The sequence below is a fragment of the Cladophialophora immunda genome, assembly GCF_000835495.1.
Source record: "Cladophialophora immunda strain CBS 83496 unplaced genomic scaffold supercont1.1, whole genome shotgun sequence".
Taxonomy (NCBI): Eukaryota; Fungi; Ascomycota; class Eurotiomycetes; order Chaetothyriales; family Herpotrichiellaceae; genus Cladophialophora; species Cladophialophora immunda.
This window is the reverse complement of record NW_015622541.1, coordinates 4,336,038-4,363,108: the sequence shown is the minus strand read 5'-3', so window position 1 is coordinate 4,363,108 and position 27,071 is coordinate 4,336,038. Positions and strand designations below refer to the sequence as shown.

The window sequence follows — 27,071 nt, the reverse complement described above, 5'->3', positions numbered from 1 at the left end:
CACTAGGCTCGATGCAAGAGAAAAGCAAACTTGGAGAGAAGCTGGATTCTAGGAGAGAGAGGCTCGTCTCTGCAATAGGTGGATAGAAAGGTCTGCGGTAGATGAATTGATGTCTGTCCTAGGAACAACTTCTGCAAGTCTGCACACCGGTGGATGGCTACTTGCATATCGTCACGAGCTGAATGGACCACCAAAGGCTACCTGCATGGATGCACGATGCAGCGTACAGGATCCCATGCAAGACCGTCGAATCAATGGCGACCCAGCAGAGGAGCAAACATGGGCATGAGCAACGTTGCCTATGCTGTGCAGCAACAGGTAATTTCCCCTCTAGTTTGGTCTATATTGACTGTAAGAAGAAACAAGATATCTGCCAACGACGCCTAGCAGCTGAGGGTCCTGGTGCCCGGCCACCAACGCCAGGAAGAGCTATTGCATCCCTCTGTATGACCACACGGGCCGCAAGACACCAATGGTTGAGAGCTCTGGAACTGCCACGACAGATGGTTCAGAAACAAAACGACAAACAGTCGGTCCCAGGGACTTGACAGCCACTTCATAGTCGTCAAAAAGAAGAGCAAAGGGAGGGAGAAATGGGTATAATCGATGCATTGAGATCTGCACATCATGATGGTCTTGGCTTGATTCCGCCTGGGCTCGCTGAGAACCATCTTCCCAATCATATAAAGGATGCTTCTTCTGCCGTATGAACCCCCACAACCCACAACGAACTTGTCAGACCCTTCTCGGACTTGTGACGCTCACAAACCTCCTCAAACACCTTTCTTTGCTGTTGACTACTCTTGGGTCACCTTGAGCGAGATCTGTGCGTCGTTACCAGCCCTGAGACAAACATCCATCGGTCCCCCCAACATGCGGCTCTTCCTCCTCATGCTTTTGTTGGCCTTACTCGACTTCACCAGCGCAGTGTCGGTACCTCGTCGGTCGAAGAATCGCAGCTCGAATCATCGCTGGCCGCAGACTTTTGTCCCGCGAAACGCCACTGCCAGTTCAGACACCATGTCCCTCGACATCGATCCTGACATAGTCAATCCGGTTTGTGGTGGGATCTATGAGGCCAACATCAATGTTCAGAGCGCACCGGACCCATTCTACCTCAGCACCTTCTGCAGAAACGTCCTCGATTACATCGGTGGTCCAAAAGGGAACAAGGACGTAGACGTCATCTTTGCTTGCACCGGCTTCAGCACCTCCGGTACAGGAACCCGAGACGTCAAGATCGTCTTCAACACCGAAGCCGATTCCTCAATAAATGCTGGCAGTAGCGGGACTCAGTTGATCCCGGCAAACATGGAACTTGTGTCGGAGAAGGATAATGTGTTTTACAGTTCAGAGGTGAACATTGGGGTGAAGAGGAATACCGGGACAGGAGATGTGTCTTTTCAGCACATCTATTGCTGACCAATTCGAGGCCACAAGGGTAGATGACCTGTTGGACCAACGTGTGTGCTTTGTTGTTTGTTCAATCCATGCGGTCTCCCAGAAGAATCCAACACGGCTGCGGGAGTTTTGTCCATCATGTCCAACCCATCTCCATGGGTCGGACAGCGGTTCTTGTCGAGGGGAAACATACTGGCTGAGTTTCTTGCGACAAAGAATGAGGTAGAGGAGACTTCCAGTATGGTAAAATACCAATCCGAAAGTGTAATTCATTCGTGCTCGAGGTCCCTAAGCCCAAGGATCTGTGGTCATGCCACGAACTCAACAGTCCAGTGTCGCAAGACGTGGCTTCCAAAGTGTAATCGAAGACTTCTCAGAATGTCAACCAAGCCTGTCGAGCAATTGCCTGCGTCTTCGATCGACCAACTCTTCCTGAACTTCTTCCAACGTGGGCAGACGCCATCGCACACCATCGCCGGCGTCGCCAGGTAAGGGTTCCCAATCTGGGTCCTCGTCTTCCGCGCCAGCCAACTTCGCGACCCTCTCGACAGCCTCCTTTTCTTTCCTCCTTTCATACTTCAACAGCGTCCCGTTTTCCTCGTCCGGTCCGAAACCGAAATACCGGGCGTCGAGGTGCCTCCGATTGATGTCCAGCTGCGGCTTTTTGGCGGCGTCTTCCTCCTCGTCGCCGCGGACTCGCTTCTTGGCCGCGCGCTCAAACATCTCCTTGACACCGGGCAACTCCTTCGCCCTCCCAAAGTACCTATAACCTTTGCCTCCACCGGGCACCTCTCGGCCTTGGTCGTCAAAGACCGTGCCTCCGCCCCGCATGTAATTCGGTCCCCCGAGCTCCCGTATGCGCCGTTCCCATCCCCACTTCTCCTTCATCAGCTTGTTGATCTCATCGTTGAGATCCCGGATCTGAAAGTCCGACAGCGACTCGTCTTGGATCTTTGTCACCTTGCGCGAGATTTCTTTGAGGATTTGCCCGCGCCACTTTTCACACAGGGGGACCGTTTCTACCGTGGAGGGTGCCTTGGGCCGGCGCAGGCTGGCGGAGGGAAGGAGACCAGATTCGGCGGCCTGCGCGGCGCGGAACCGGAAGAGCATGGACTGCGCCTTTTCAGAGTTGCGCGCCATGGCTGCGGTGGTGAATCAGCTGCGTTTGTGGAGGTTTGCTGTCGAACAGAGGTTGCAGAGTCGGAGGCACCAGCGAGGAATGCGCTGAAGCGCGCAGGGTCTAGTCGTAGACTTGGGCGCTTGTGATTTGTGGGGAGGCTCGTGTACTCCAGAGGAATAAAGTCGTGGCAGACGCGGCCTGGCAGGGCAGAGGGACTTGGTTGAGTTGGCAAAACTGGTAGAGATTGAGTGGATCATGAAAGGTCCACGAAGACTTGCGGAAATCGATGCGGAGATGCGTGATTGGGAAAAATTTGTGGGGGGAAACATTTTCGAGGACTTTTGTTAACATCTCTCACGCCAGCCACCCTCGAGCCCTCTATCCGCAGATCTAGGTCCGAAGACATAGATATCGAGCGTTTTTTTGTAATGTATTGCGATTTGGCATAACTTATTCTTCTAGAAATGCTGTAATGTCGCTATCCAGCCGCCTAGCTCATCACAACAAATACTCGTGATAAATATCTGTGATATCTATCTACCTCTCCCACAATGTCGCAATGGCTTCAAAGGCATACCTCCACGACAGCCTTCCAGATCGGCCTCGCTGCGACACTAGGCGCAGTCGCGGCCACCACAGTGATCTTCACCGCGACCGCAGTCCACCGCCGCCGGGCAACCGAAGAGCTTAAAGCATCCATTCCCGAGATCTCGCGCGAGCACCGAGCCCTGCAGCTCACGGAGTACGGGGGCGCCAGTCGGCCCACGATCACAAACAAGGAAGACACGCGTGCCGCGCAGATAGCGGCGAGGGCCAGGAAGGGAGACTACGATGAAGAGTTGATACTCGAGCAGCTGGCCCGGAACAGGGTGTTTCTGAAAGATGAAGGCCTCGCGAAACTGAGGGGTGCATATGTGATTGTCGTGGGATTGGGCGGGGTGGGAAGCCACTGTGTCGCTGCGCTGGCCAGGAGCGGTGTTTCTCGCATCCGGGTTGTGGACTTCGACCAGGTCACGCTGAGCAGTCTCAACCGGCACGCCCTTGCGACGCTGGCGGATGTGGGAACGCCAAAAGTGAATTGTGTCAGGAAAAGGCTGGAGCAGATCTGTCCGTGGGTCCGGATCGACGAGCGGAATGAGCTGCTGGGGTCGCGGTCGATTGAGGGCCTGCTGGGGAAATGGGACTTTGAGTTACGGGAAGGCGAGGAAGACAAAGAGGTGGATTGGGTGGTCGATGCGATTGACAATATCGACACCAAGGTGGAACTGCTGAAATATTGTGCGATAAGAGGCATTCAAGTTATCAGTGCCATGGGCGCGGGTTGCAAGAGTGATCCCACCAGGATACAGGTGGGTGATATCTCGACCAGCGTTGAGGACCCTTTATCGAAGGCAACGAGGCGGCGGCTACGGGTCATGGGCATCAACAGTGGCATTCCCGTGGTCTTCTCGACGGAGAAACCTGGCGAGGGTAAGGCTGAATTGCTCCCCATAGCGGACGAAGAAGTCCAAAGAGGCCAGGTCGACAAGCTGGGTGTGCTTCCTGAATTCCGGGTCAGGATCTTGCCTGTCCTTGGGACGATGCCAGCCATTTTCGGTTATACAGTGGCCAACCACGTCATTTGCAGTATTGCTGGATATCCGATGGACTACCGAACAGGCGAGAAAGGCAGGGAGAAGATGTACGACGCCATCCTGTCAGCTTTGCTGGGTCTTGAGGAACGACTTGTCCGGTCAACCAACGGGCAAGACGCTGTTGGTCTCCGGATACCAGTGAGCCGAGACGATGTTGCTTATCTTATCGAAGAAGTCTTCCGTGGCAAAAGCGTCATCAGTGGCTTAAGCACAAGACTCGCTCTGATCAGATGGCGGAAGCCCGCGGAAGGATTCAAAGTCGACCCTGAGTATGAGAAAGAAGGACAGAAGATGATCAAACTGCCTCTGACAGACCTGGTGCTTGTGACGAAAGAGGAGGCGCAGAAGCACGAGAAGTTGGTCTTGAAGGGGGACATGGACCCAGAAGCCCTGTATGACAACAGCATCCTTTCGCAAGTCAAAAAGCGCCTGGATGAAGAGAGAGCATACGAGAGGTACAGGTAGAAAGCTACCTGCCATTATGGAATGTTGTTGCTTCGAAAGCCTGAGGTACGTGGGCTTTGTCAGGCCTCTCTCCTCATCGGATTTGATCGTTTGTGGACGACCATGGCCAGCACCGTCGGAGGATGCTCGATCAACGGAACCGTGGTGCCGTGTCCTTGACGAGGCACGAGGTAATGGGCTATGCCGATTCACTCCACTCCTCGGCTTCAGCCACGGATCGGTCCTTTGGAAACCTATGAGACGGTCATGTCTTCTAGTTGGTGGACGACTGCTCTGCCGGCGAATCAGGTTGAAGCCCATGCATGAATGCACAGTGGTGACACATACCATGCTCCAGCTCCGTCCTCGAGAAGAAGCCATGTCTATCTACGTCTTAGAAGCGCATGACCCTCGTTCTCAAGCCTGTGGTCGATCAGCTTCCCTCTTTTGGGAAGAGTATTCTAGCACAAGAAGCAGGCGTGGGTCCCTGAGTCTGCCGGTTCATAACACCTCTGCAAAACAAGTTGGAGACCAGAAAAGCCTCGCCATCTCGTATTACGAGACCCAAGCAAATTTTGGAGCGGCTGTGGCAGACGATGTTGGATAAGAGGGGTTTCGGCTGATTCTCATCTCCAATCCGCCTGTGGTGAAGACAGGCCAGGGGCTGGTTCACGAAGCTGGCTGCAGAGAGCTTTGTAGCTTAGCTTCGAGAGTGAAGGAAATGACTACTAGACAGCCTTACAATATACGTGCATAGCCAATCTCAACGCCAGCAACTCCATTGCGTGGGTAGGCACATGTCGGCATTCCTGTACCAAGGATGTCAAATAGCACCTATCAAAAAGACAGCAAATGTTTGGCGGTCGTCCATTGGGTTGGTTAGCAAGGCTTAGTCGATGGCCGCATGTCACACTGCAAGACCAACGCATTTGCAAGGCGTCAACAACCTTCCACCCTGGCATCCTGCAAGCTACTGCGCCTCAGCCTCAACGCCCCAAGCAAAGTCGACTGGCACCAAGAAGCAGCCTAGTCCTCGCCATGTTGCCAGCCCAACCCTACCTCCAAATTCCAAAAACTTGTCTTCTTCCCTGTTCTCTTTTGTCCTGCGCCGTGGTTGTTCTTCTTGCCTAGTTGATTCCATCCGGCTTTGGTGTTTGCCATGGAGCCCCTGAATGCTGGCGCAAGTGTGCTGGCCTTCGTAGGGATTGCTCTGGAAGGAACAAAGTCCTTGTACAATGTGCTCTCTGGCCTCCGACACGCGACACGAGAGACGGCATCGCTTGTTTCCGCCGTGGGAAACTTGCAGAACATCTTGACGCAGCTCCGCGACTGCAGAGCGTTAGCGGAGCCCAACGTCGACCTACAGAATGTCAGGAATTTGCTTGAGGTTTGTACGCAAGACATAGCGAGCTTCAAGAAAGATCTCAACAAGGTACAATATGATCCTACGGTCCCGAAACTTCAACAGGCATGGAAGCGGGTCAGAGCAACTTTGGCAGAGAAGCCACTCACTGCCATGTGGCACAAGTTGAATCATCACTGTAGCGTGCTGCAATTCCAACTCAATCTTCTGCAAAGGTGAGTTACTACGACTGTGGGATGTGGATCGAGCGCATGGAGTGACCGTTTACGACATCACAGTGATGCTACGCTGGATTGCAGATCTCAGATCCACCAAATCCGAGAGACCTTGTCTGCGGGAACCTTACAGGTCTCATCTCTCAATCAAAATGTGCAGGACATCAAAGTTTCGGTGGAAGAGGTGGTCCGGAGCACGGTCGCGAACGTCAACCAAACCATCGGCCAGACCTCAGGTGCGACGACTGCACAGTTGCAGAACATATCTACTCTGCTGGAGGCGCTTCAAGCCCGAGTCTCGGGAAGCCCGACTCGGTTTGCTCTTCCCCAACACCGCCGAGCTCTGCCACAGGATGACAGGCCAATGTCTGCTCACTCCAGCGAGCCCATTGGGGGACATCCGGAACCAATGGAGTGCCTTGCCAGATTATGCAAACTGGGATCGCGGGACCCGAGCACAATGCTGTACGAAGAAGCAGAAACCATCATCGAGGATCTGGAATGTTTTCTGTCCGCACTGCTGAAGCTCGAGGGAAGTGAAACCCTTAATTCGGCAAAGAAAAGGAAGGCAGAGGGAGAGCAAGACGCAGCGGTTACACGCCGGGACATGAAACGGATGCGTGGGCTTATTTCAGCGTCTGCCGCTGTAGGCGTAAATCAAGGTCGTGAGTAGTCTCTCTCTGCTGTTCTGCAATTCTGATCAGATAACCAACTAAATCAAAGCCAAACGGTTCACGACAAGCAATTGTGGGAAAATCGTCCAGACACGCCACAGCGTCGAGCTCCTACTGCCAGGCTGCAAGACCACCATCACTGTCAGCAAAAGAGCCTTCCACAAATTCTGCAATCCATCCAGACAAGGACGGCTTGCCACAGATCCATGTGAGGAAGAATTTTTCGCCACTGTCAAGGCATCTATCGAGGATGTTGAATCACCAGCTGTTCTTGTTGCTTATCTGCGGCAACTCCGATCGGGCAGTGGGTTTTCTTCCTTGAATCCTGTGATTTCCATCGGCAGAATTCTACCCAGAGATTCTGCTATTTTTGATATCGTGTGCGACGGAGACGTCGAAGGACTCCAAAGGCTCCTTGCGCGTGGAGAGGGACTCTGAGAGATAGGGATGACAGGGGAACTCCTCTCTTACATGTAAGCGAATTTAGAGAATGAACTCACGCGTGTAGGATGCTAATGCCTTAAAGTACATACTTAGGAGTTATTTTCCAGAGGGATACAACGACATGGTCAGATTTCTCATTCGGAACGGGGCAGACGTAGACGAAATTGCGCAGGATCCTCTCTCGCAGTATCGTTGGTAAGTTGTCCCATGAATGGAAGATCATAAGAACCACGTAAGCGGACTGCTAAATTTCCCAGCTTCGGGTCGCCATTGCGTTGGGCACTTAATGGGTTAAATCTATCCGAATTTGATCGAAAGCACATTCGTCTTCTTCTGGATGCTGGAGCAGATCCTTACTCTTCGGTCTATGACGAGGTAGACGATCTAAACGTCCGATTCAATATGACTCTTGACGGCGTAAGCAACTTCGCCTCTTCGGGAGATATACGCATTAAACTCATCCATTGCAGAGAGGACTTGCGCTAGTACTGAACAACCCAATACCATTTTTTGATTTTGAAACCAGGGACATTGAAGGCCGCACAATGTTACTTTCTCTGGCCTCTAATTATTCCCGGTTGCACGACCCAGTAGCCACGATCAGTACTCTTCTCGCAAAAGGCGTCGACATCAGCGCTCGAGACAGACATGGGAGAAACTGTCTTCAGCTCGTGCTCGAATCATCCAGCGGTGTGGGGTTCATTGATAAAACCCGCGAATGTGTCGTCCTGTTGATTCGAAGTGGTGCAGACATCCACAACGTGGACGAGTATGGCGTTTCTATACCCGACTATGCTTACAGAATTCCTCCGAGAGAAAAGGACTCTTGCTTAGGCGACAAATGGGATGCAGCACTCTCGGAGTGTGGGTATGACATACGCCAGATGCGCCATGGTTACCATCGACTGCCGGAAGATCTTGTCCCGGACGCCGGGAATTGGTCATACAAGCGACAAAATTTAAAACAGTTGTGGAAAGGCCGAGAAGATGCCTGTCCGTACTACCATGATCCGCCTATTTGGTGTCCACAGAGCACCTCACCAGATGGGTCATGTCCCTTTGGAGGAGAGGGCTTGCTCTGTCCCGGCCCCGAGGCAACATCAAGTTGTCACCCTGGCACGCCAAATATACGCGCGGAAGACGTGCCAGAGTCAGAAACTGATGATCTCTATGGAGGGGATGACATTGTTCTAAATAGCTGCGCCGACGACGATGCCACCGACGACGCCGGGTTCTCTCACGCCGAGAACTCGGGAGAAAGTGACGAAAGTCTCTGGAGTGAGGACATCGAGGCTGACGGCTCTGATAGGCACGTCGAGCTATTGCCAGGCGCAACACCGATCAGGGAAATTGTGGAGGAAGAGTCCGATGTTGAAAGTGCCTCGGACTCGTCATCCGAATACTACGACACTTACGACGACACTTGAAGAATGGCAAGATGCAGTCTTGGCTGGCCTGGAATATTCTCACTTTGATTGGGTGGCCTTATCATATCCAGACTGGCCGTCGTTGATGTATTGGTTCTTTTATGTGAAAGACGGCCCAGTTGCGGTCGCGTCGACGTGTCTATGAGGACGGAGAATCGGCAAGCGGTCGGTCTAGTTGTCAAACGCTCCTACATAACTAGAACCAAATAGTCCTCGCGACCACAATAGGTCGAAGCGGCACGGAGATTCAGACCAAGGGGGGTTTCTGAGATGATGGATTTCTGCGGTGTCGCAGGGGAAAGCCACAGCCGCCTAACTACGCTCATTGGAAGGGAGGGGGCAACTTCCACTGTGAGGACTCCGCGTTGAGAATGCGAAAGAACAGCCGTATGACCCATGCTATGTTAGATGGGCGCGTGTGGTCTTTGTACCTGTTGGGCCTCTTGTACTTCCGATCTATGAGCAGGATGCCGTCTGCAGATGTATAAGTTGGGCATACAGCAGGACCGTTGAGGAGAGAAGTTAGGGTAGGTGTGCTAAGACATCCATCACACCCGTTGGAGGCGGACGGTAATATAGACGAGGGAAGTCGAAGAATAAATCTCGTTGTATTGTGCCCTGGATATATTTTACTCGACCTTTGGGCGACCTTCAAGATCCAAGATCGCTCTCGTAGTGCATCGTAGCAAACCCGGTCCGTCTGGGGGTGATGAACTCCCTCAGCTTCTTGTGCGCGGCGCACCCTTTGTCGTAGTAGTCGACGTCTTCCCGTGACCTGAAGGTCGTGACTGCAATCACGGTGTACCCCTGACTTCGCTCTTCCGACGAGTTGATTACCCGATTGGCCTCGTTGGAGACGATGTACGGTTGTCCATCCTAGACAGGCGTTTGGGCGCAGGGTCAGAACCAATCCGGTTTGGCGTCTCGCTGGACTGGACGTACAGACGAAGACGTAGGAAGGATAGGAGTGAGTGTAAAGCTTACCTTCTGTGCGGTGCTTCGCATGACCTGGTACTCTGCGAGAATGGCATCAATGTCTTCCTCCTTGGGCACCTTGAAGAGGGTGACCCTCTTGACGTATTTGGATGACATGGTGACCGCTGCTGCCGTGTCTTTTCAAGAAAGAGAAGAGGAGATGAGCTACACGGGTGTTCTGTAAACAACGGGGAGAAAATAAAGAGGTAGCGTACATAAGTCAGCAATGAGTGTAGGTCTGCTGGCTGTTTATGTAGTATATTGTCTGCTTTCCGATGGACGGAATTCACCCCGCATTTCAGCCGTGCTCATCGGATGAGAGTCGGTCACGTGTGCGGAGCCTGACTCATCTTGGCTCGGAAGGAAGAGGGAGACTTACTCGGAGCTCACGTGCGCCTGACCCCAGCGGTGCCGCTTTTGGGAAACCCCACAAATCACCTAATTAGTCGTCCATCTTCCGCTCCTGAGTCCTGACCAGCCGTTAATACCACTTCCCCTTCAGCTCTCCTTTCAGCTCCCCTTCTACCTGGGCGCTTCCTCCATATTCTACCTAAGCCGAACAGTCTTCCTCCTCCTTCCCCTGAATCCACAAACTACTCCTTGCTAGGAACGCCCCTGGTGGGTATGACGTCGCGTCAGTTCACCTGGATGGGAAGCAAATGTTCCTGTGCGTAGTGGCATAGCACTGATTTGTTTCCTTTGTCCAAGGCATCAAAGGACTTTTCTCTTTCTCTTTTGGACGGTCACGTTGCCGCCGCGTGTTGACTTTGAGCAACCTTGCTAACAAAGCTAGCCATCGGGGAACCTTCTTTTCTTACCCTTCTACGGTCGGTATTAGACGAGTCACAACATCATCCGCAGGAGCTAAGCACATCCCTCACTACAGATGTCTAAGACGTATCGAGACCACGGGTCCTCTTTTAGCGGAAGGGCGATGCGGCTGGAAACAAGCTTCTAACCAAGCACTGAAGAGTTTGGCTCATTTAGGTAAAGTTGATGGTTGATGCGAGATTAATCCATCCCCAAAAAGGCCGATTCAGCGTCACAACACCCTTCGACCTTTAATTTTCGGCCATCTCAAACAATTCGGGCGCCCACTATTTAACTATTTTATATCCGTGTCCGAGCAGTTCGGAGCGCTCAGTCGACGCCATGTAAGTCAGAGCAGGGGGATGAACTACGGAGTACCAGGACTCCTATTTTGCGCGTCTACGGAGTGCTTGTCACGATATATATATGAAGTATGGAGTACCCGGTGCAGACTCTTGCATTCCTTAATCCCCATTCTCACCCTCGTCCTAGTCCTCGTTCTCAGTCCGGTGCCTTTGGCCATTCGTTTTCCTCCTGTCGCTCTTTGCCCTTTCAACGTTCATGTCCCTCGTTTGACCTTTTCACTCTATAATCGGTTAAGTCGCCATGAAGGCTCCCAGCGTCTCGCTCCTGGCGTTGTGGCCATTGTTCGCTGCTGCCCTCGGCCCCTACACACCGTTGTCTGGGTCTGAGACACTGACCATCGAACATTGTTCAACCATCAGACAACCAAGTTACGTGCGATCGGTGACCACCGCCACCCACGCGAGAACCGTTACCATTCCAGTCCATGTCACCTCCAGTATAACACCCACTGTCACGGTAACTCCGTCCACAGTCACAGTCACCTCGACCACGAGTACTACCACCACCAGCACCTCCGTCACTACGGCTGCCACACCCACCAGTGTAAGTCTCTAGGACCAGCTTCTGTAACAAATCAATGCTCCATGACTGATTTCGTCAGACGTTCACCACGACACTGACACTTATCTCCTCCACCACTACTACCAGCACTATTACTGCGCCAACATCCACGGCAACGGAGATTCAGACTAGCACTTCCACAACCACAACCACCCTGACGTCCACTGTGCCAACTTCCGCTGGTTTCCTCCCAGTTATCAGCACACTCCCTGGCTCGGCTGAGAAGCGCAAGCGGGCAGTGAAATGGAAGCAGGCTCATTCGAGGAGGTCGTCGTATACCTTGCCAGGGCAGAAGCCATCGACTCAATGCAAAGCACCCTCACCACACCAGCCTTCAAGCGGAGGCAAGCCAGTATGGGACACATGCGCGCAATACCCCACGGCGGTGGAGTGCCAGGAGCTTGTGGAGATCTTTTCCCCCATTGTCACAACGGTAACAGCGCACACGACGGTTTCGGCAACTTTGACGACAGCAACAACTACGACGACCATCACCTCAACCTCGACGGCGACTACAACAGCAACCATCACCCCTTCAAGCGCCAACTACACCACGACGGTGACGACCTCAACCTCTACCATAATCACTGCCTTCAGCACTACTACACCCTCTACAACGACAACCAGCACAACCACCGTCGTCACCACAGCATCTACCTCGACAATCATCTACGCCGCCTGCGCAACGCCCAACCTAGTGGGCACGGTCAACGGCTACGCCGTCTACGACGCAGTGTACCCCGGCGCGTCGACCGGTCTCACCACCACGGAAGACCTAACTACCTACGACTGCTGTGTTTCGTGCATCACAAACCCGGCGTGCGCAGCCGCAGCATTCAACGGGGCTTTCGACGCTGGCGAACAGTGCTTCAACTTCGTTGCCAGTGGCGGCGCCGGAGCCTGCACTACCGAAGGCGAGAATAGCTTCGGCGCCGAGTACTCGAGCTCCTTCCCGGCCGACACAGAGTATTTCCTTTCAAACGGCAACTGCGGCTCCTACAACTACGTCCAGACGGCCTAATTATACAGAGGTTGTTCTGGGGAACGGAGGGAGAAGAGAACAGACGATGAACGGAAGCAGAGGAGGTGATTTGCGCTTTGGTCTGGTTTCACTCGATGAATATTTAATTCCATTTCAACCTAGTTTCAAGTCTGTTCGTCAAGTCTGTTCGCGACGCGATGGAGTCCCTTGACACGTGTCGAATCATCGTCGGCGAATACCTCTTTTTCCTCGAGCAATGTAGGTAGGTCGCCACGATAATCGAATCGCTCCACATCTGAATCACAAAGCTCGGAGAAAACCACAAACACGATCAACCATCCTCAATAAGCATTTCGACCACCTCTTGGGCACGACTCTCTCTCTCCACTACTAATTACTATGGTAGAAATGACCTAGTTATGTATTGTCAGCGTCAGGGGTTAGATAAGGAACAATAGGACTCCAAAAAATGCTTATATCGATCACCCTTAATCCTCTATGATGAGTTGCTTGAGAACATGTGAAGTGTCCCTAGCGAAATCTAAATTAGTTTATTGAATACTTATACGAGGGCTGTAGTGATAACGCTGACTCGGGACGCAACTAGCATGAGCATAGGGCGGCACCACCATTGTGCCGAAACAGGCTGAGCTGCGAGCAAGTTTTAGTCACCTTGGCATTCGAATCGCCGTCACGTTCAACTCCGATCTTGGATCCCTTCTGCTCTTTATCAGCTTCAACCTTCCGACTCACCACCCCGCCGCCGTTGTCCCCCAGGACGTCCTGCCCCTGCCCATCTTTTCCCTTCTCTGGGTGCTGAGACACATGTTCAATACTTCTCTGCGCCGAGTGGCGCGCACCTGTACGAATGCCCCGGCAGTACCCTCTCGCCCATCTACTCCTACGGTAGCCTCCTTCACCTCCAACGCTCACCAGCGGCGGCATTCCTCTTCGAAGCCACCCATACCGCCGAACAATGGCTCCCCGGCAATCCCAGCAGCTTCTGTGAAACAAGTCGGCGCTCCCCGATCTGAGTCGAAGCGACCGGGCGCTGAGTCGCGCCTTTCGAAGAAAAGGTCTTCCAAGGACAAGGCGGAGAACAAGGAAACCCAGGATGACTGGACTTCAAAACTACCTGCGGTGCCTAGTCTGCAGCACTTGAACCCAAAAGGTCTGCATGGCGGATAGTCACATCGTCCTCGGCTGATTACATTGTTAGATGTTTATGTTGCCTCCTTCTTCTCAACCCATCGACCCATGTCTATCACCGGACCCGTGCCTCCCGAGGCGTCGATAGAAGCGGTTGACAAAATCTTCCAGCCAAAGCCGAAATCGAGATCACGTACTTCGTCTCAGGATGTTATCTACACCCTTGCTTCCGCGGTGGAAACCCTAGACGAGCATATTGCTCAAAAGCATGCAGATCAGCCCTCACAAAATACGGCCGAGCAGAAGGCGGCTCTGATCAAAGCCCTCATGCAGCGCAATGAGGCCCCCGCTGATCCGAATCGAACACATCATCTCGACGGTGCACCGCAAACCATTCAGGTCGCGGGAGGCAATATCAAATTAGTCATCCAAGAAATCCAGCGAAGGTTTCGGCCATTCAATGTTCCTCCGGTACCCCGACCCATCAGCGATGCTGAGATCAACGCGAGCGAAGAGCAATCTGCAGCCCAAGCAGAGAGGGGGGAAGAATTGCAAGCCAAGGCCCTGGAAGTGGAAATAGAACAACAGGATTATAATGACCCTTATATTCAACAGGTGGTTATCAACGTCCCGCGAGACTCGTCGGATCTGCAAAGCGAGGGCTTTTTCACCAGCCGTGGTGCGTCTATCAGGGAAATCGAGAACCCAGACGCCTCATCGTCCCTGCAAGAGATTGAACAACAATCACCTTTGGGACGAAGCCGGATCATTGGCCACCGAAGGCAAATCGGCTCTATTCCATCCAAGAGAAGAGAAGGAATGTACGCGATCAGTGTCAAGAGACAAAGGCGCTTGAAGATGAAGAAGCACAAGTACAAGAAGTTGATGCGCAAGACAAGGAACTTGAGGCGGAAGTTGGGCCAGATATAATGCCACCTGCACGGGACGCGAGGGTCTACCCTTTTTTTCTGCCAGTTCGCATTGCTTGCAAGGATCATACACCTGAGTTAGACACATCTGGACATGAGGATTTTTTCCATTGTCGTTGCATTTCAAGCGGGTCTTGCAGAGTCCTGGTTGTCTCCTCGACTTTGGGCGGGACGCAGTCGGCGAGTAGCAGCTTATCGTTTCAGTTCCATCTTCGCAACGCAGAACTATATACGGAGTACCGCCTCGATCGAACCAGGTCCCTAAACCTCAGACGTGGCCCTCCCAGAATAATCTCTTCGCTCTCTTCTCGGATCGATCGTTTCCCCTCGTTTTCCTTCCTACCTTGGACCTCCAGAGGAGGAGAAGTACCGAGTCCAGCCAAGGTCTCGGATCCAGGGCCGACTTCGGACGCACGTCGGCACGCATCGTCATTCCATCCCTTAATTATTACATGCTCCGTACTCGTACATGCCTAGATACATACCGGCCTAGTGCGCGGTGCATACGTAGGTAAGTACGGAGTACGGAGTACACAATATACATGGCATGGCGCCTAGAGGACCAATAACCACAGCCTTGTCGCTCCACTCCTCTCCCCGTCTCCCTCCCCCTTCCCATCTCAGCCTGAACCGACCGACAACAGCCTTCGCTTGCCCGTCCCGTGGAATCTGAACAGACCATGTAGCCGGCTGTCTTGGGCTGGTTGGCAATTTTGCAGGATTCTCTACACCGTCTCCGTCTCCGTCTCTCTGGGTTTGATATGGTGAGGATGGTGAGGCACCGAAGCAGCAGCAGCAGCGGCTTGAAACAACGACTATCCCGCGCGCCCCTTCAATCGGACCGATTTCGAACTAAACTTCGCTCCGCACGCACGGGGTATTCGATCATCTTTGCCCCCGGGCGAGCGACGTTAGGGACCCTTTGTGATTGCGAACGAAGCCCTGACGAGCAGAACTTGACTCTCTCCCGCTTTAAGACCGGGTCAAGGCGACGGGCGACCTTTCGCTTCCCCCCCCCCCCCCCCCCGGGGCCTCTTCGTTTCTAGGGATCGAACCCGTATTTCAAATGGAGCCTGGGGGGTTTCAGTCCGGTTCGCGAAGAAAGTAATGATGATGAGGATGATAATATTAATTAATTGATTGATTGGGCTGCCATCCAACCTTCCTCATCGCGGTGAACAAACTGCATGAAAATAGACCCAAGAAACCTCCCAACCGGTAGCTAATGCCACTTTGAGTCGCCCATCCATCCCTATGATTCGCTCAACACCATGCGCCTGTGCTTGCCATTGCCCGACATCTTTTTTTTGAACCGCGTAAGACCGTTTCTGGAAGCCTTCCAAACCCGTACCACGACCATCCCAGCCTCGCATGCCCAAATCTAGAGGGACGTTTCAATGGTGCCGCGCATGGCCTCCTGCCCGTGCGTGACCTCCTGCCCATGCATGGCCTCCTTCAACATTCGACCAAAAGAGCGTGGACATGGCTCCTTCAACCCTCCGGCGCCCGACATGGCAAGTCATCAGACGTCCTCGACTGGCGCATTCAAGGAAGTCGACCCTTCGCTCTTCGCTTTCGTTCCGGTCCAGACGCCGACATCTTACCCGGAGGCGGCGATCTTGGTCGCTTCTCCCCTCTACCTGTGGTCGGTTGGCTAGGCCCCGGAATCTGGTCTTGCGTTGGAGTTGCTGAACCACTTCGCGTCCTGGCAGTGGAGTTGTTCGCTTGAGAATATGCGTGACTGGGCGCCTCGAATGTCCTCGCGTTCGTGGACACCGCCTGTGTCGAGTCCAGGTTTTCCAGCCATGATGGAATCCCGCTCTTAGGCCTGACAAAGATTTGATCATATCGATAGAAATGAGGATTGTTTCTCAGCTTACGCTGTTTGGGATCGCTCTTTAGTTTTTCAACGATAGCTGCAGCCGCGGTTTGGATCAAGTCACGGAGTACCCCCACCCCATACCCGATCATGATCTTTTCGAATGTCTTCAGAACCGTGGCCCGATCGAACTGGGATTTGGGGATGTGCGCAAAATCTTGAAACTCGAACTCGAGAGGGTAATCTTGTCTTCCCGGCACGATGAGTCCCTGTCCAGACCGTTCTTCGGTTGCTCGATGAATGCGAATCAGCACGCCTTCTGAACTAGCTACCGCCGAGAAGAATCTCACTTTGGCAAAGAAGGTGTCTTCGTGACCAGCTTCTCGGAAGAATTCGAACATATTGTGTAGAGCCTGACTCGCATTGTTCAGACTTTGACATTTTCCGACCACGTCATCGGTCGAAGTCTTGTCCTTCTTGGCTTCAATAGTGAGAAAATTGAATATTTTGCCGTGGCCGGTCGCGTTCTTGCGCTCAAAGCAGGCAAGTCCCCTTGTTGCTTTCGGAAGTAGAAACCACAGATTGTTAGGTATGGTTGCTTCTCTACGGAAACAAACCGCAAGATCTGGCTTAGGCTGTGACAGGAAGGGATCTCCTTGATAATAGGCTCGACTCGGCATCGGCGGGCAAGTCCATAATTCTTCGACGCTGAAATCGAGATAATCGGACTTTGCGCGCTCTCTGTTGTAGATGAAAAGGTGTCGGCCTATCAGGTCCATCATCAGCGTTCTCTGAAAGAGCGCCTCGTTCGAGCCTTGGCCAATCTTCGCTCGATCCAATGCCCAGATCCGTCCGTGAGAATCTCTTTCTGCCTCGGTCTCCTCGACAAGTACGGGTGATTTGAGGTTTTGAATTTGGTCGGCATAGGGGTCGGGATCTGTGCTTTGGGTTAAGAGGACATTTCTGAGGCTGAGGCCCTCGCTAAAGTCCTCGTGAGTTGGGTTGATCCTTGAGAGCGTTAGAGCCATGTCGGGATTTGCAATGATAGCTTCGATGATCGCTGCAGCCTCGTCATCCAAGGGAGGTAGATAGCCCCAGCTGCGATTGAACTCCTGCTCTGGGTCTATATTTTGTGATGAGTCCTCGTCGTCATCCAAGGGAGGTAGATAGCCCCAGCTGCGATTGAACTCCTGCTCTTCTCTATATTGTGATGAGTCCTCGTCGTCATCCAAGGGAGGTGGATAGCCCCAGCTGCTGTTGAACCCCTGCTCTTCGTCTATATCTTGTGATGCAGCGCGATCTTCCCGCTCTTCGGAGCCCTCCTCGTCGTCAGTATTGTCTTCGTGAACACGAGCGCAAACACCTGCGGAAGCAACTTCGGCACTTTGAGCAAGGTCTCTGATTTGGTCTTTGGTCTGGCTTTTTTCAGGGACCTCCTGAGACTCTGCAGCAGCTTTTGCTTCTCTTTTCTTCTTGCGTGATATTCGAAGCAACGCCTCTGGATCGTCTTCCGTGGGTCTGTCTGGCAGATTGGTGGGCAGGTGAGACCTCAGGCTAGATCTCGTCACACGCTTTGGGGAAGGAATTGGCGTGGTATTTGTGTCTTTGGAAGCCTTTTGTAGATACAACGCGTCAGAAATTGAACCTCAAGAGATCTTTACCATTCCACACCAGGGAAAAACACAAACTTCCAGTGGCGACAAGGCAAACAAAATTGAACATGCGGTGAGCTTTGTATGTTACCATTTTGTGAGCGGGTCGGGAGGTGACCTGTCTGGACCTCTTCGACTTCGTTCCAGATTTTGATGCCGGCGGGGCCTTCTTTGTCTTCCTTCCTCCAGGCATAGCGACGAACGTGAGACGATTGCGTTGGCCTTTCAAACTTAGGATGTGCTGAGCATGGAAACAGTGAATAGAAACAAATAAAGGCACACGCGGTCAAGAGCAGGCAAAGCGAGAATCCTGCATTCCAACAAGAGTGTCCGAACAAACAATGCGTTGCAACGTCAACAACAAAAATGTTGCCCTAACCCCAATAGGAAGGCTATTGGTCCTACAAAGAAGAGGAGCCCCGTGCAGAGTCTCCTGAGACACCTAATGTTGAGATTAGGCTGAAGTCAGGAACAAAAATAAGGAAGGGGGGTACGTTCGTGTCACCCTGCAGAGGCACATTTGTGAGCTCGCTTTCGAGGTACCAATTGATTCGCCAGCGTGCTGGCCCGTGGCAGGAGCAATCAGTCCTAAATCGAGAGCATAGCCGCTGTGAGGTGCTTGGTTGTTAGCACGCACCCACCATTCTTCAGATAGCAAGCCAAAAAGAACCATCACTTATGCCGGTGCAAATGCTGGGTACAATGCTGAGGCGATGCGGCAGATGTTGAGGTGGATCGTATGAGTTTCCTGGCTCATTTCCTGGGGATGATGGGTATTAATCGAGCGAGCTTCACCATCCTCGTTACTAGTTGGGTTCTTGTTGCGGCTCACGTCCTGAACATCTGAAATGAGTGGGTGGCTTCTGCTGGCAAAGCGAGGGCCTCATTGCGTCTATTTTGGCGACGCGGAGACTTCTGCGGCTCCTAGTGGTGCCGCTTGCTCAGGGACCAGTTCTGTATAGGTAGTGCTTTCTTTTCCCACCTTTTTTGTAGGGCGAGGTGGGGGAAAGGGGGGAGATCAGCTGTCGGGCGCTGTTTCCTTTGGTTCGGTGACACCAGCTTATGAACCCTCAACACGTAATCCCGATCCCCAGCGGTTCGAGCACCAGAGAGGTATGGCTCAGTACCTGGTCAATGGAAGGGCAAGGACTGAATCCGCCGAAGAATCTTGCAAGGAAGAACACTCTTTGTCGTAAACCTGCATTCCTGAATATATACTCACGTGGTCTTCGAGTCGGTGATGTCGGCTGCGATATTGTTTGGCAGCAGCGCAAATGCCCAGGCGATGGTCGGAAGCAGGTTTCGGTTGAGACGTAGGTGTAGTCGATCGATCGAGGGGCCAACCTGCGCTCTGCTTGCATTTCAGTGTGTTACCCCTGGGAGTGCTAGGTGAGGCTCAGCCAACCAACCCGTCGGGGCTAAGGTTGTAAGGGCTTCCTCCATCCCCTGCGATCGATCCGCATAGAGTACTTGGGTTTTTTGGTTCGCGAGGAATCTTCTGATAGTGAGGATACTACTCTGACATATGCATGTGGCTAGCAAGGAAGATGGCTAGGTATCCTCGGTACCTAACACTCAGCTCGGTACTGTACGTAGCTATACTCCAGGAGGCATGAGTGCCTATAGTAGAGCTGTAAAACGATTAACCGAGTCCGCATTGCCGCGCCGTCGACGGACGAAACGGAACTACTGCTTTCCAACAGCTCAGCCTCTCTGCACAGGATATCCGTCCTCTGTGCAAATACATACCTGCATAGTTGGGTAGGTGGGCTTAAGTTGTAGTACCTGGCTGGCGCTTCTATGCATTTTGTCAAGCTCGTTGCGAGTGTGAACTTGGATCCTATGTCGAGACACGACATCGCCAAGTCGTGGGATCCTGCCACGGGTACTTTTGTAGCAAACAGGGCTGAGATTGTATTTAAAAAAAGAGGAAAAGATGAAAAGGACCTTTCTCTCCAGGGATTGAGGTTTAATCCGGTTTAATACACTATACTATACGATCCGTAGCCCTAGCCCTGCGAGCGAGCAATCAACTTGCGCCGCCTGATCTGTGATCAAAAGCTCTAGCATTCATACATAACAAGCATTCGGGTTCAAGGACAAGTCTTTGCAAAAATGGCTGCCCCTAATGTGGGTGCCGTGGTGGTTGTCGGTTCTCGGTGGTAATTGACGTTGGTTTCATGGCTGACACAGGACATATTGGCAATTGTCAGTCTCGTTTGATGGATACCATCCACGGTCTCATTTCATCTCGATCTCCATCCCCTCTTGTCTTCCGTCCTTCTCATGGCGCTCCATTGCAGCCGCCAATCCTCTCTTCCCCGGGGTCTTGCTCACACTCCTCTCCCACTCTAGCAGGTTACATCGGTCTGCGCCTTTGAGTTCATCAGAAGCGCAACGATCAACCCGTAGAGACCCAACACTTCGGCGAAAATCAGGATGAGGATCATGCCAACAAACAAACGGGGTTGCTGGGCGGTGCCACGAACACCAGCATCACCGACAATGCCAATTGCAAAGCCGGCAGCGAGACCAGCGAGACCCACGGACAAGCCAGCACCAAGTTGAATGAAGCTGGTGAACAGTGCTTCCTTTTGGGAGAGGTTGTCGGAGATCAAGACGGAAACGACCAGGCCGTAGATACCGATGATACCGGCCATAATGACGGGGACGATATCTGTACTTGTCAGCTCTCCTGGTCGATTGCGGAGGAGCATAGGAGCTTCAGCAGTTCATACTCTTGACAATGAGATCCGGTCTAAGGACACCCATAGCGGAGATGCCGACGCCAGACTTCGCGGTTCCGTATGCGGCGCCAAAGCATGTGAAGACGATGGCAGATGTGCAACCCATGGCGCCAAAGAAGGGCTAGTCAACATTGAGACAGTCAGCTCTCTCTTCCACAAAAGCGTTTTCGGACGAACAAAGAGTGGGAGAGGAAAGCGTCAAGGTAGATGAGGTGGCATATCGCGTAGGGAAGCATAACATACCGCATAGACGGGACTAAAGAAGCAGACATGTCAGTACCATATATCTCAAGAAGGAAGTCGAATGGAAGGCGGTGTTGAGTAGTAGCTCCATCCACCTTATCGTGGAGACGGGCGCAGGCTGAAGGGAATCGGGGAGCATGGGGGGCACCAGGAACACATACCAGAGATCGGAAGACATCTTGACTGGCTGCCTGATTCGCTCGTGATAGCTCCTAATTCGATCAATAGGTGCTGCGATAGTCGGACGAAGCGAAAAGAGCTTGACGGCGATGATGGATTTGAGCAGGAATGGAATGGGTTTTCAGTGCTGAGCAGGAAATGGGTGATGATGTTTCGAAGGTCGAGTTCGAAGGGGAAGCTCCAACTTGGCGGCCTCCCGCAAAGGAAAGTCGGCCGAGTTCTTCTGTGCCTCCGCGTAAACTTTTAAGATCCCCGAGAATTAATTTTTTGATAGACTCACCAACACTCAGGGTCGTTCAGTGTGACATTCTTCACCGCACAAGCAAAGGGCGAGCCAACGCAAGGAACCCTTTGCTACAAGCTTGTTTATTAGACTACAACTCTCCTTCAAGCTCGAATTCCCGAAAACTTCGATCCTCCCACAGCAACCAGTGTGTTGCGTCCCGCTCGATCGAACAATTTCGAAATATCAAACCCGCATACCACAAAAATGGCCGACAACCCGAGCGCTGCGTGGCCTCTGGCCGACGAAGCGCTGTCGCAGAAGATTCTGTAAGTCTTTGCTTCTCCTTCGCCAGAAGGCCTTCCACCGCTGTCCTTACAACACCGCGCTGACTCGAGGTTGCAGGGACACCGTCCAGCAGGCCTCTCACCACCGCCAGCTGAGAAAAGGCGCAAACGAAAGTGAGTTTCTCCGCTTCCTCCCCCGATCTCATTCCTGGTATACTGACCCTGTTCTGCACCAGCAACCAAAACCCTCAACCGCGGCACCGCCGAGCTCATCGTCCTGGCCGCCGACACTTCTCCGCTCGCGATTCTCCTGCACCTTCCCCTCCTCGCCGAAGACAAGAACGTGCCGTATGTCTATGTTAATTCCAAGACGGCGCTGGGCAGAGCTTGTGGTGTTTCGCGGGCGGTTATTGCGGCGAGCATCACGACCAACGAGTCCAGTGATTTGATGCCCCAAATCCGCGAGTTGAAGAACCGCGTGGAGAGATTGATGATCTAGGTTGGAGGAGTTGAGGAGTGGAAATGGGACAGGCGTGACTCTGTGGACTGGGAGGTAATGGGGTTGCGAAGGGTGCTGTGCGACAATGGGAATGAGTGCTGGGTGCCATGGCATATTCCACCTCTAATGGTGTAATATGCAACCCGTTCCATTGCAAAACACGAGACACAAAGAGTGTGAGAACACGAGGCTGCAAAAACAAAATCTACCACAACACAATAAAGCTGCATTCACAACTCGTATACCGAGTAGGGCCAGACCATCTGCCATGTGATACCTGCTTTGATACATTATCCGACCGATCCTTATCCGTCCCCTTGCAACCTTGTTGTCGCTGAATGTGCACGCAATCAAATCATTACAATCGTTGACAGTGTTCGCTGCCCTCAAGCCTGTCCTAACGCCATGACATTCCCTTGGTCCGCCCCTTCGATAACCCTTCTCACATGGCTCTGCTCAAGCCGCCTGGCCTTCTCCCTGCCCTCCTCGAGCCGCTGCACTCCCAACCTTATGTTCTCTACATGCACCGCGAGCGGGATCTCCTTGTGCCCTCTTAGTACTTCGGCACTTGACACCCTCGTACGTAGCTCCTCCAGCTCTGCACCCATGGCCTGCAGCTTAAGGATCGTAGCTGAAACATGCGCCCATGCAACTTTCCGATACTGGCCCACTTGTCTTAGAAGTGTCAGTTGGTTGTTGTACTTGCCCAACTTGGCCCGATTGCCGCCCAGCAGGGTCCAGAGATGCGAGAGGATCTCATCCTTGCCAGCCTGGGCGGCGATGTTGTCGCGTAATGCGATCGCGTGGATCACGTCGAGTCGATCTTCGAGGTTCTGCAGGACCAAAAGTAAAGCTTGGGCCTCTTCGATCAAACGCTCGATCTCTTCGGATACTATCCGCGTGTGAGAGATATATTGGTCGAGGAGCCTTGCTTCGGTGAATTGTATCGGCTTGAAAGGAGCCAGAAGCTTGTCTTGTATGAAACCCGGGATGATGCCTCGAGAAGATTGCTTGACTGCCATGTCATCGAGCACCCGTTGCGTCCAACGCGCTGTGCTCAGAACAATGTCCACACCGCGGCCGACGTGCGAATTGAATTTCTGGAGGTCGTATGATGCTATGCGAGCGGTCTCGATGAACCCGTCGAATTCGAGAACCATTTCGTTGCGGGAGGCGAGCTGCGAGTACCGCACAATCTGCCGCAGATCGCGAATCGAAGTCTCGGATCGTTTCATGTCCAGAGGCAAAGCAACACCGGCCGCAGATTCAGACAAGATCTCTTCGAAGTGGGATTGCGTCTTCATGAGGGCGTCGAACTCGACGGGCGCAGAAGCCCCATCAGGGAGAGTCGGTTTGTCATTGTTGGATGAAGCAAACTGACAGAGTGGAAGATTGAGAAGAGACACGCCGGGAATGCGACATATAGGGGATAGCGCCGTATAGATGGAGGTGGTCAGGAGGTTTTGCAAAAGCATCAATATGCCGAAAAAGAGATATGCCGCGAGCAGCCAAGAGATGGGCCGCTTCAAGGTCTTCAGCGTCTGCCCTAGGATATCGAGCAGCCATTCCGCAGCATGCACCAGCACCAGGACTATCTTGTCCGCCACCGGCGAAGTCGTTGTGTTGGCCGCTTGTGTTTGATTCATTCGACTTGAGCGGACTTGTGCTGTCTGCTGCTTTGATGAAAGCACCTTGGCCGTGACCGACGGTTTCCCTCTCCGCACAATCTTCTCTGAAGGCGCGACACTGGTTGCCAAGGATGGCATAATGAACTCTGGTTCTGGTGCTGTCGGCGTGGACAGTCTGGGAGACTTGCGTCTCTGCGGAATAACTCTGGTCACCTTGGGTTCGTGCTCGTTTTGGACTGCAACCTTTGGTTCTTCGTCCAGCTCCGACTCTGCAGAACGTTCGTCCCAACTGATCCTCTCGTCACCGTCGTCCTCAACCACCCACGATTCGCTCAACTGAGAATTGGATCCAGGAGCCATTTTATACCGTGCGCACTCGGTGAATCGTATACAGTTCATACAAGGACAAACGTTGCCTGTCGAGAGGGTGACACTAAGCAGAACTGTATGTGTTCAGCCCTGTGCGCAGAGTGATGACTGTCCCTGGTAGAGGGAAGTCATCTTGACAGCATCAGAGAAGAGTGCCCTCGTGAATTGAATAGGCAGAACGAGTAGCAGTTGGAATAGATGCGTACTTTGCCACTTTCAGCGAATTGCCATGTCACAGACACGTAACAGGTCGCGTCCATGGTCCATCCATTCGCGGTCCAACAACGGGAGGCGACTCGGGAAACATTCCACTTACGGCATTACGTCATAACCACTGGCAGCAAGCTGGGACTAATAGTGGCTTAGGGTGCCTAATACCGACAGTGAGACTCTCTACTAGGACCCTGAAAGCAATGCTATCACCTGCTCAGGATGCTCTTCACAGCTCCAGCAGATGAGAAGTCACCGACTGATTGGAGGCAGCGGCCGTGGGCAATACCGAAGGATGAATCGAGACGGCTCCGAGAGATTATGCGAAGAGGGAACAGGGTCTGTTCTCTTTTCATATCGTGTGACTGAAGAACTATCGTGCTCAATGAATGTTGGGTAAATGAACGCCGATACAATTGTGGAACAATCGATGCATCGCAAGTGTCTCCGAGATGTCTTTTCATTTGTGTTCTCATCAGCCAAGAAGCGAGGAGGCTGCTAACCGGATTATTTTTACCCAGATCATCGTGTGGAATCCCTGTTGTGCCTGTTCTTCAGCTGCGCCAGAGCCTGACTTTCATGATACGGAGAATCTCTTTCAACAAACCTTGAGAGCCACCCATTGGTAGCTGGACTCTTAGTTGGTCGGTGTGAAGGCAAGAGTGATGGCCCATTACCTTTGCAAGAGAATGGGTACCCTCCTTCATGTTGGCTGTCTGCTGCGCCGGTGCGCTCGAGACATTTGGAGTCGTACACCATATACTCAACATCTTCGTCACAGAATCGGGTTGGCTCTTTATCAATGCGTTTGTCTGTGCAAAGCTTTCGAGGGGAAGAGAGCATCGTTACCTTGGTCTCTGTTTTCTGTAATTTGCTTTTGTCACGCTGACAGTCCGAAAGCCGTTTTGCAGGCGATGTCCTGGAATTTTGAGAATTCCACGCAAAGATACTCTCACTCCACGGTAGAGTCTGGTATACCATTACCGTGTTATCTGCATCCCGGTGCCGTCGCATTATTCCTCTCATAGTCACGGACACCTCCCAGAGGTCTCAATTTGTCATCGCGGTGCCGCCCCCCAAAGGCACGCCGAGTCGACAGCCAGTATTGGATCCTGCCGCTGAAGAATCCCGCCAACCGACTTCTTGAAGTGTCCTGTGCTGACGCTGGTCATGCTGCAACACTTGAAACGTGGTGGAGTTGGAGCCAATGACCTATGTACGAATAAGTTCGCTGCTGTCCCCAAAGTCCCTCGTAGTAGTATTTCGAGGATCCGACGGGAATGAGAACTCGTCTGAAGGTGATCTGCCTGCCTGCTTGATCCATACTAATCCCCCGCGGTGTCCACATCGGAGATTGGCATTCAGGAGGAACGTGCCACGAGAAATGCAAGCACAAGGACTTTGTAGTGCATTGAGTACGTAAAGGTAAGAAAAAGTAAGGAATCTGTCCCAAGACTGAGCTTCCGCCTCATCGAAAGCTGCAACAGCAATAATATTCAAGAAAGGCATCACATGGGAGGGGGAATTCGAGAAATGAGGCGTGAATGTCCATAGCAGCGAATACAGGCGCTAGCAAAGGGTCAGTTGTTAGTGAGTCTTGGGCTTTTAGCGTGATGATGACTGCAGTGCATGGGCGATACTGACAGGGGGGAGGCTTGGCGAGAATTTTTGCTTAAATACCTTGCTTCCCCCAGTCCCCTTTGAAAAAAGTCATACTTGTGCGTTCTCCCTAAACCACCCCCTAACTATGATGACAATGCAAATGGCTAACATGATGATAGACCTTGTGGGAGCAACCTAGCTCAAGAAGTGGGTTTGCTATGGCGGTGTCCCTGCATTGCACATCGCGGTGGATGTCGCCATTAAGTGTCCTTCGGGGCTCTTATCCGCGTATTTTTTGGCTCCTTCCATCCTTTTCATCATTGTCCATTTGCCTTGAGCAAAGCTTTGGAGAAGAGAGATTTTTCTGGACTGGATTGTGAAGTAGAATCACGCTTGGGCAGACGGAGGAAATTGAAACTGAAAAGGGAGTTGGTGATGGGTGTCAGCAACAAACAGCCCTGGAGCGCTGCCAATTGTTGAGAATGTTGCACGTATTGTTGAGAAGTGAACGCAGAGTAATTAACAACTGTAAGCTCTGAGGAGCGATCAGCAAGGTCTTCGAATCAAATCCGTTGATGTGATGTTCACAACTAGGTGCGAAGGGATTGTTTATGCATGTTTTGGCTGGCCGCAGGCAGATCGGAAGTTCGTAGTTCGTGTGTATCTAGCTAAAAGACCACCTACATCAGAGAGCTTCAAGCTCTTCCATCGACACAAAGATCACAGATACTTAGCACAACTACAGCACTGACGAGTTCACCATCCGCCTAGGCTTAGCCTTACCAAAGATGCAACCGCAGGCATAGCATGACATCCCCAACTCTCGGGCCACCGTCCTGCGTCAAACCCTCCAGCCACCCTCCATGACGAGCGGTGTGCTCTCAACGAAGGCAGGCAAGCATCATCAAGCTAACACTGCTCGTTCGACGCAGCTCCCATGGACAACCGACCACGACAACCACCGGAATGCCTATTAGGGGCCTGACCCGATATAGCGAAGATTTCGGCTTCATCGAGAATGCAGCCTGCTGCTACCGTGACCGAGAGAGGCCCAAGCCGCCGGTTAACCCCCCGCATGAGCTCTCCAAGTCCACCAAGTACCTAGGAGCCGCGGTGTG

At 52.6% G+C, this 27,071-nt stretch overlaps 12 protein-coding genes across 14 annotated transcripts; 7 read left to right on the top strand and 5 right to left on the bottom strand.

The window, feature by feature from the left end:
- The first annotated feature begins 308 nt into the window (after positions 1-308).
- On the top strand, positions 309-1,645 carry PV07_01266 (uncharacterized protein). Its single transcript, XM_016387778.1, has one exon. It carries the CDS (start codon positions 691-693, stop codon positions 1,420-1,422), a length of 732 nt encoding a protein of 243 aa, XP_016254706.1. The 5' UTR covers positions 309-690; the 3' UTR covers positions 1,423-1,645.
- PV07_01265 (uncharacterized protein) lies at positions 576-2,757 on the bottom strand. Its single transcript, XM_016387777.1, has one exon. It carries the CDS (start codon positions 2,539-2,541, stop codon positions 1,783-1,785), a length of 759 nt encoding a protein of 252 aa, XP_016254705.1. The 5' UTR covers positions 2,542-2,757; the 3' UTR covers positions 576-1,782.
- A 125-nt stretch (positions 2,758-2,882) lies between these two features.
- On the top strand, positions 2,883-5,484 carry PV07_01264 (uncharacterized protein). Its single transcript, XM_016387776.1, has one exon. It carries the CDS (start codon positions 3,073-3,075, stop codon positions 4,618-4,620), a length of 1,548 nt encoding a protein of 515 aa, XP_016254704.1. The 5' UTR covers positions 2,883-3,072; the 3' UTR covers positions 4,621-5,484.
- A 274-nt stretch (positions 5,485-5,758) lies between these two features.
- PV07_01263 (uncharacterized protein) lies at positions 5,759-6,850 on the top strand (the record flags this gene model as incomplete). The annotated part of the gene is made up of 2 exons (XM_016387775.1): positions 5,759-6,177; positions 6,262-6,850. The coding sequence occupies 2 exons, from the start codon at positions 5,759-5,761 to the stop codon at positions 6,848-6,850; spliced, it is 1,008 nt and encodes a 335-aa protein (XP_016254703.1).
- A 566-nt stretch (positions 6,851-7,416) lies between these two features.
- PV07_01262 (uncharacterized protein) lies at positions 7,417-8,722 on the top strand (the record flags this gene model as incomplete). Its single annotated transcript, XM_016387774.1, has 3 exons — positions 7,417-7,490; positions 7,553-7,712; positions 7,766-8,722. 3 exons carry the CDS (start codon positions 7,417-7,419, stop codon positions 8,720-8,722), a joined length of 1,191 nt encoding a protein of 396 aa, XP_016254702.1.
- A 567-nt stretch (positions 8,723-9,289) lies between these two features.
- Positions 9,290-9,928, bottom strand: PV07_01261 (uncharacterized protein). Its single transcript, XM_016387773.1, has 2 exons — positions 9,707-9,928; positions 9,290-9,598 (listed from the first exon to the last, which is right to left on the bottom strand). The coding sequence occupies exons 1-2, from the start codon at positions 9,812-9,814 to the stop codon at positions 9,374-9,376; spliced, it is 333 nt and encodes a 110-aa protein (XP_016254701.1). The 5' UTR covers positions 9,815-9,928; the 3' UTR covers positions 9,290-9,373.
- Positions 9,929-10,745: 817 nt separating this feature from the next.
- Positions 10,746-12,455, top strand: PV07_01260 (uncharacterized protein; the record flags this gene model as incomplete). The annotated part of the gene is made up of 3 exons (XM_016387772.1): positions 10,746-10,938; positions 11,233-11,416; positions 11,475-12,455. The coding sequence occupies exons 1-3, from the start codon at positions 10,934-10,936 to the stop codon at positions 12,453-12,455; spliced, it is 1,170 nt and encodes a 389-aa protein (XP_016254700.1). The 5' UTR covers positions 10,746-10,933.
- A 702-nt stretch (positions 12,456-13,157) lies between these two features.
- On the top strand, positions 13,158-14,799 carry PV07_01259 (uncharacterized protein). Its single transcript, XM_016387771.1, has 2 exons — positions 13,158-13,587; positions 13,636-14,799. Exons 1-2 carry the CDS (start codon positions 13,242-13,244, stop codon positions 14,493-14,495), a joined length of 1,206 nt encoding a protein of 401 aa, XP_016254699.1. The 5' UTR covers positions 13,158-13,241; the 3' UTR covers positions 14,496-14,799.
- Positions 14,800-16,039: 1,240 nt separating this feature from the next.
- Positions 16,040-18,158, bottom strand: PV07_01258 (uncharacterized protein; the record flags this gene model as incomplete). The annotated part of the gene is made up of 2 exons (XM_016387770.1): positions 16,040-17,926; positions 18,057-18,158. 2 exons carry the CDS (start codon positions 18,156-18,158, stop codon positions 16,040-16,042), a joined length of 1,989 nt encoding a protein of 662 aa, XP_016254698.1.
- A 1,769-nt stretch (positions 18,159-19,927) lies between these two features.
- Positions 19,928-21,280, bottom strand: PV07_01257 (V-type proton ATPase proteolipid subunit). Its single transcript, XM_016387769.1, has 4 exons — positions 21,117-21,280; positions 20,956-20,968; positions 20,704-20,833; positions 19,928-20,642 (listed from the first exon to the last, which is right to left on the bottom strand). Exons 1-4 carry the CDS (start codon positions 21,131-21,133, stop codon positions 20,317-20,319), a joined length of 486 nt encoding a protein of 161 aa, XP_016254697.1. The 5' UTR covers positions 21,134-21,280; the 3' UTR covers positions 19,928-20,316.
- A 134-nt stretch (positions 21,281-21,414) lies between these two features.
- Positions 21,415-22,506, top strand: PV07_01256 (ribonucleoprotein-associated protein). The gene is made up of 3 exons (XM_016387768.1): positions 21,415-21,687; positions 21,764-21,819; positions 21,882-22,506. Exons 1-3 carry the CDS (start codon positions 21,626-21,628, stop codon positions 22,142-22,144), a joined length of 381 nt encoding a protein of 126 aa, XP_016254696.1. The 5' UTR covers positions 21,415-21,625; the 3' UTR covers positions 22,145-22,506.
- On the bottom strand, positions 22,356-25,867 carry PV07_01255. Of its 3 annotated transcripts, XM_016387767.1 has the most exons (3): positions 25,330-25,867; positions 25,201-25,270; positions 22,356-25,121 (listed from the first exon to the last, which is right to left on the bottom strand). In XM_016387767.1, the coding sequence occupies exon 3, from the start codon at positions 24,169-24,171 to the stop codon at positions 22,531-22,533; it is 1,641 nt and encodes a 546-aa protein (XP_016254695.1). In that variant the 5' UTR covers positions 24,172-25,121; positions 25,201-25,270; positions 25,330-25,867; the 3' UTR covers positions 22,356-22,530. The 3 variants fall into 3 exon arrangements, with proteins under 3 accessions (XP_016254695.1, XP_016254694.1, XP_016254693.1); XM_016387766.1 differs by having other exon boundaries at positions 25,201-25,867; XM_016387765.1 differs by having other exon boundaries at positions 22,356-25,270.
- Between the last annotated feature and the right edge of the window lie 1,204 nt (positions 25,868-27,071).

Bases quoted from the DNA above. Each gene is read 5' to 3' on its own strand.
- PV07_01261 (XM_016387773.1), bottom strand. From the start codon at position 9,814: ATGTCATCCAAATACGTCAAGAGGGTCACCCTCTTCAAGGTGCCCAAG. The intron at 9,599-9,706 runs GTAAGCTTTACA...ACGCCTGTCTAG, and splicing joins TGCGAAGCACCGCACAGAAG to GATGGACAACCGTACATCGT.
- PV07_01255 (XM_016387766.1), bottom strand. From the start codon at position 24,171: ATGAACTGTATACGATTCACCGAGTGCGCACGGTATAAAATGGCTCCT.
- PV07_01264 (XM_016387776.1), top strand. From the start codon at position 3,073: ATGTCGCAATGGCTTCAAAGGCATACCTCCACGACAGCCTTCCAGATC.
- PV07_01259 (XM_016387771.1), top strand. From the start codon at position 13,242: ATGTTCAATACTTCTCTGCGCCGAGTGGCGCGCACCTGTACGAATGCC. The intron at 13,588-13,635 runs GTCTGCATGGCG...TTACATTGTTAG, and splicing joins GCAGCACTTGAACCCAAAAG to ATGTTTATGTTGCCTCCTTC.
- PV07_01256 (XM_016387768.1), top strand. From the start codon at position 21,626: ATGGCCGACAACCCGAGCGCTGCGTGGCCTCTGGCCGACGAAGCGCTG. The intron at 21,688-21,763 runs GTAAGTCTTTGC...TCGAGGTTGCAG, and splicing joins GCGCTGTCGCAGAAGATTCT to GGACACCGTCCAGCAGGCCT. The intron at 21,820-21,881 runs GTGAGTTTCTCC...GTTCTGCACCAG, and splicing joins GAGAAAAGGCGCAAACGAAA to CAACCAAAACCCTCAACCGC.
- PV07_01265 (XM_016387777.1), bottom strand. From the start codon at position 2,541: ATGGCGCGCAACTCTGAAAAGGCGCAGTCCATGCTCTTCCGGTTCCGC.
- PV07_01257 (XM_016387769.1), bottom strand. The intron at 20,643-20,703 runs GTATGAACTGCT...TGACAAGTACAG, and splicing joins ACCGGATCTCATTGTCAAGA to ATATCGTCCCCGTCATTATG.
- PV07_01266 (XM_016387778.1), top strand. From the start codon at position 691: ATGCTTCTTCTGCCGTATGAACCCCCACAACCCACAACGAACTTGTCA.